The sequence below is a fragment of the Mya arenaria genome, chromosome 2 (assembly GCF_026914265.1).
Source record: "Mya arenaria isolate MELC-2E11 chromosome 2, ASM2691426v1".
In the NCBI taxonomy this organism is placed as follows: Eukaryota; Metazoa; Mollusca; class Bivalvia; order Myida; family Myidae; genus Mya; species Mya arenaria.
Window position 1 is genome coordinate 52,167,352 of NC_069123.1, and position 6,514 is coordinate 52,173,865.

At 37.7% G+C, this 6,514-nt stretch overlaps 1 protein-coding gene across 4 annotated transcripts in view; it reads right to left on the reverse strand.

Annotated features, from left to right (window-relative positions):
- The window catches only part of LOC128243357 (delphilin-like), a 71,709-nt gene extending 65,597 nt beyond the window's left edge, over positions 1-6,112 (reverse strand). For all 4 annotated transcript variants that reach the window (XM_052961118.1, XM_052961101.1, XM_052961110.1 and 1 more), the window contains exons 1-2: positions 5,695-6,112; positions 4,974-5,182 (exon numbers count right to left, since the gene is read on the reverse strand). In XM_052961118.1, coding sequence (XP_052817078.1) covers positions 4,974-5,182; positions 5,695-6,076 — 591 coding nt within the window. In that variant the 5' untranslated portion in view covers positions 6,077-6,112. The remainder of the gene's footprint in view (positions 1-4,973; positions 5,183-5,694) is intronic.
- Positions 6,113-6,514: the final 402 nt, after the last annotated feature.

Consider the following 6,514-nt stretch of genomic DNA (forward strand, 5'->3'; position numbering starts at 1 on the left):
ATGAATTTTATCTCGCACCAATATCAATGCTATTATGGCAAAACTTCTGGTGGCTCGAATGAAAACTAGACCCAAGCTAAAATGGCAATGGCCGTGATGATGCAAGAGCAATAGTATTCATTCCACGAATTGTTGCGCTAAAAAGCAGTCAACAAAAAAACAAAAGGAATGTGCTTAAACCTACAAGACATAGAAAATAAATACTTTTCCAGAAAAGCATTAACATTATCATGATGACAAATCTCATTCACTCCGGCACAAATGCATTATAGGTACTTAGCAAGCATTAAATAATAAATATCCATTCTGTTCCAGGAAATAGGTCCTTCAACCAGATTTATTCTTTCAGTATCTTCCATTTTTTGGTTCAGATTTTTTTGCAAAAAAACAAACAGCGATCTCTTTAATGTACCCTTTTGCACTTAAACTTTTATGATACCTTAATACTTGTCAAAATTTATGAACTATTTGTGGAATTTTTATTGACAACCTAAAATATTTTTTTTTTTTTTTTTTTTACACTTTCCATATCATGCAATTTTCTGTTGCATCAGATCAATTATGTTATATCTATGCATTTCCTAATTTACAAAAAGTCTGATAAAACAGCTTTGTTAAATGTCTGAAATCATTTCCTTACCTTTGACTACCGTAGGTTCCCGCCAATTTTGCCCATGAAATCTGGTGTTTTTTTGTATACAATACTCGTTTATAAGTCGTGATCGTTTTTTATGAAAAATCCAGCACCTCAATTTAAACAAATCTGTGATAATGTTCTAGCCAAACAGTCAATATCAACTAAATTTTTAATTTGCTTGAGGAAAATCGCTGATTTTCTTGTCAACGGTGAGCTCCTTAAACTAGGCGTTCAAGCGGAGGTGGATTAATAAAAGAGTAAGTAAACGCTTATATGGATTTATTTTACGTATCTTATTTTCGTACATTACTACAATCAAAGTTTCATTCATATTTATAGTGAATTTAAACATTTTGGTCATTGTTTTAAAATTACCAGACGACAATTATTGATTATTATTTTTTCGATCGTATGGTATTTTCGTACCAGCCTAGGCAAAATCCTGGCAATCAAATGGGATCATACGGTATCCGACTGACCAAATTAGATAAAAACCATAGCCACGCGCCTTTCATCTTATCACCGCTCATGCTCTGACGTCACAAATTGTATCATATAATCTGCAGCCAACACATTCAAATAAATGTGTTGTTAACTCTCGCAGTGTTTTGTTTGGATTTCAGTTGATGGGACTTAAATAAGGCGAAATAAATAACCATTGATAATTGCGGATGAATTAATATAACGATTGATGGAATGTGTATTGGAACCTGGCAGTTAGCCTGCATGAATTCGCAAAGCCTAATCATAAGAAGCCTGCATGATATACGCAAAGCCTAATCGTTAAAAAAGTAAGTTTTATTTTGGACATGGATATGGATAAATAACACCGCAAACTATAATTCAAATTATCTTCATTAAAAAGAAAGCAAAATATGCCTCCGGTGATCAACCATGTGTTTGGACCGTAAACATGCGTTTGCCAATTTGAAGATATCGGACAAGGTTCGCCGCCCTCCACCGTTTTGTTTCTGTCTCGGTAATACATAATCAGGAATGAAAGTATATTCTTCGGGGACATTGAACGACAAACAACGAAAATAATAAAAATATATTTAAAGAAATATATTTTTCTAAGATAGAATTTAATTTTTTTTTTTTTTTTACTTTTATGTCTAAAAAAAGATTAGGGTAGGCGAGAAAAAAATAGGGTCGGTCGGGTTACCGGAAACACAGGTATTTTTTTTTTGGCCTTATCCTTAAATTATAATGCCTGGACACCTAGTTCTGTTCCATTTTATTGCACACACAGAATTGCTATTGGGCCAGCATATTCTGCAGGACTAAAACATTGCTCCATCAGACCATGTAGGATGCATGGGAACAGATATATTTCAGCACTTGATAGTTGCATTCTTTTCTTGGTGCTCATTTTAAATACTGGGATCTAAGTTAATAGCACTATCAGACAAGTAGAGCACAATTACTGATCTGACAGGAAGACAGCAGGATGGCAAACATTGCGCTCCTCCCAAGATATTAATCAAATATTAACAGCATATTTTTTTTTCAATTTCATAACCCTTGTCTGCTCCACTAATGATATTAAAACCATATTAATATGTTCAAGATTATTTGGTAGAGTGCTGATTACTTGCCATTCAGCAAGCGGAAGATGTGTAAACTTGTCAATATCATCTATAATTCAGGACAGCAGTGATTGCTTTTTACATTGATTAGCTTCATCCTCCCAATCCATTCAACAGTCAGTAGCTGACTATCTACCACAGTCAGTAGTAGACTATCCAATACAGTCAGTAGCTGACTATCTACCATAGAATGTAGTGGACTATCAACCACAGTCAGTAGCAAACTATCCACCAGTCAGTAGCTGACTAACCAGCACAGTCAGTAGCTGACTATCCACCACAGTCAGTAGCTGACTATCTACCACAGTTAGTAGTAGACTATCCAATACAGTCAGTAGCTGACTATCTACCATAGAATGTAGTGGACTATCAACCACAGTCAGTAGCAGACTATCCACCAGTCAGTAGTGTACTATCCACCACAGTCAGTAGTGTACTATCCACCACAGTCAGTAGTGGACTATCAACCACAGTCAGTAGCTGACTATCCACCAGTCAGTAGTGGACTATCAACCACAGTCAGTAGTGTATTATCCACCACAGTCAGTAGCTGACTATCCACCACAGTTAGTACCAGACTATCTACCACAGTCAGTAGCAGACTATCAACCACAGTTAGTAGCAGACTATCAACCACAGTCAGTAGCAGACTATCCACCAGTCAGTAGTGTACTATCCACCACAGTCAGTAGTGTACTATCCACCACAGTCAGTAGTGGACTATCAACCACAGTCAGTAGCTGACTATCCACCACAGTTTGTAGCAGACTATCTACCACAGTCAGTAGCAGACTATCCACCACAGTTAGTAGCAGACTATCCACCACAGTTAGTAGCAGTCTATCCACCACAGTCAGTAGCAGACTATCCACCACAGTCAGTAGCAAACTATCAACCACAGTCAGTAGCAGTCTATCCACCACAGTCAGTAGCAGACTATCCACCACAGTCAGTAGCGGACTATCCACCAGTCAGTAGCAGACTATCTACCACAGTCAGTAGCAGACTATCTACCACAGTCATTAGCGGACTATACACCACAGTTAGTAGCTGACTATCTACCACAGTTAGTAGCAAACTATCCAACTGTCAGTAGCAGACTATCAACCACAGTCAGTAGCAGACTATCCACCACAGTCAGTAGCAGACTATCCACCACAGTCATTAACAGACTATCCACCACAGTCAGTAGCAGACTATCCACCACAGTCAGTAGCAGACTATCCACCACAGTCATTAGCAGACTATCCACCACAGTCAGTAGCAGACTATCCACCACAGTCAGTAGCAGACTATCCACCACAGTCAGTAGCAGACTATCCACCACTGTCAGTAGCAGACTATCCACCACAGTCAGTAGCAAACTATCCACCTGTCAGTAGCAGACTATCCACCACAGTCAGTAGCAGACTATCCACCACAGTCAGTAGCCGACTAACCAGCACAGTTAGTAGCAGACTATCCACCACAGTCAGTAGCTGACTATCTACCACAGTCAGTAGCAGACTATCCACCACAGTCAGTAGCAGACTATCCACCACAGTCAGTAGCAGACTATCCACCACAGTCAGTAGCAGACTATCCACCACAGTCAGTAGCAGACTATCTATCACAGTCAGTAGCAGACTATCCACCATATATCAAACATTTTTATCTGCCTCTATCACAAAGTCCATTCATAGACTGTCTACTGCAACAAAGAAGTCAAGTCAGAAAAAAAAAATCATATATCTCTAGAGATGCCTTTCACACATACAACATGTATTTTACAAATCTCCAGAAGGAACAACCTACTTATATTGTTGTCTAACTAATAGTGACATTGGATTTTGACATTTTTGTGTGCTATTTTTTTAAATGCACTCACTACTGCTTTTAGTAGAACAAGAAGAATTTAATGTTTGTCCTGATAGTCTTTATGGTGCCATGTCAATGAAGTCTTTATTATTGGAAATAAAACATCCTGACAGTCTATAGCAACATATAACAAAGCTAGTCAACTACAACAAAGAAAAATCAGAGAATGATACAGACCAATCTAGGTTGGTACATTATTAAATATGCATTAGCATTACCGATAATAAATCATATTTGGTCAGAGGTATACAAGTTTGTGTATATCGATCACAGAAGTTATTCTGCAGGCAAGATGTTACACAGTTGTAATTAAGTAGAATTAAATGCCAATAATCTGAATAATGTTGTTAACACTGGCCTCTTGTGAATGTATATTTCTCCTGTATAGGCAATATCATACATTTTCTGTTTATCACAATCTTGATTTCCAAAGGACTAATATCCAAAACTTTGAATCGGTATTCGGCAAACCAGTTGTTTTACACTCGGGAAATTAAGTAAATTGTATTTTGAGTATTTGTCGGCAGAGTCTTTTGAGAATTCCATTTTAATCACAGTGTAGGCTATGTGCACTCTATTTCACTACTATCTACCAAATGTAAATCCTAACATTGCAAATGAGTCTGAATTTAAGAGGAGAATACAAGACAACTATGTTTGTGGTCACCATGCCAGACAAGTGGGTTTTCTTTAGGTACTCTGGTTTTCACCACATGATTGGTATAATGTTGTCACAACTTGTTTCACAATTGTTGTAAAAACAAATAAGTTTAATCTAAATTCCAGTTGTGACCATACATGAGTCCGACAACTGAAAGCTAACTAGATAAATTAAGTCTTTTATTTGCCTGACATTCCAATACTCATTCGGAGGTACACAAACACCTTACCATATCATGCAGATCTTTAGCCCTCCTGACCCGGGCGCCCTGGCTGGGTGACTGCCCGTTAGTCTTTGAGTGGCTGTTCAGGGAGGCTGTATGTGGCATTCCCACCGGTATAAAGCTGATTGGAACCATGCGGGAGTGGATCGGCAGCAAGGGTTTCAGGTCCACTGCTGAGTTCACCACTCTACCATTTGCTTCCACAATGATGTCACCTTTGTTGTTAGTATTTAATTTTTACTTATAAATCTATATAGGTAAAAAGTAAAGGCTATGCGTACACTTTTCATTTAGGTCATTTCATCATGGAAAGTTCCATGGTTAAGGGACAAAGAGAATTCATACTTAAGACTTTTAAAAGAAAGAAAATGAACCATGCAGATATCAAAAGGTGTCTCTCTCAATTTTGATTTGATCAAACACTAAAAATCTCAATTTAAAAAAGTACTTATTTAAATGGTGAGTCATGACCTGAAGTGAAAATAATAGTTAATAACATTACCGTTTTAGGTGATAACTTTTTGAAATTATGGTAAAAAATACCCCCATGTTGCCAGAAAGCATTCATACATGTATCACAATTGAAAATTGGATGGTTTGAAGCTCAAAATACCAACTGTATAGCTGTTTTGTTTGTATTTAAATAAATAAATAAATGGGTCACTTTGAACAACACTTTATACTTGAAGATACTGATGGAGTAATACAAGGTTTAAGTACATGTTACCTGGTCTGATTCCAGCTTTCTGGGCGGGTCCGCCTTCTTCCACAGTCCACACTGTGACAGGACGGTCCTCGTGCACCACAAAACCGAGTCCCATTGGCTTCTGTCCCACAACATCCACGTGAAGCAGCCTGGAAACAACACCAAGTGTTGGAGGCTGAGTTCTACTATGCTTAGCAAGTGCTTTAATGGCATCAGCACTCAAGTGTGTCACATCATGGCTATCCAGCTCCAGGATCTGGTCTCCTGGCTGAAGCCCAGAATTGTACGCCACACTGTTCTTCTGAACAAGGAGAACAAAACAGGGCCCTTGACCAACAATGTCAAAACCATAATACTTAGGCCACTTTATAGCTGTCCTAAGGGGCATCTTTGAAATTGTCATATTTTTTAAAGCCTCAATTTATCAAAAATGAAACACAAATTCACAATTTAACATTTGTCATTATGATTGTTTGAATGCATCTAAATAAAGGCATTTTCTAATATATTATTGTCTGAAGTCATAGCATGACTCTACTTTACTCTATGTTAATTTGCTTAAATGCATGTCACAGTGTAAATCACTTTATTAGAAGATATGTACAATGTAGAGTTCACGGTTTTGCAATCCTGACACAGAATTTTCATTGAGAAAATAAGTACTTCCCAATATAGCACAACATTTGAAAGTAGAAAGATACAGTGCAGTCAGCTGCCCTCCTGGCCAAGTCATAAGAAAACGATATCTAGTTAATAATTCATTAGTGTTCTTAACCTTGCAACAGCAGCCATGAGGAAACCTATTTAATTGGCCAGTTGGATGCGATCTGAATTAAACCAG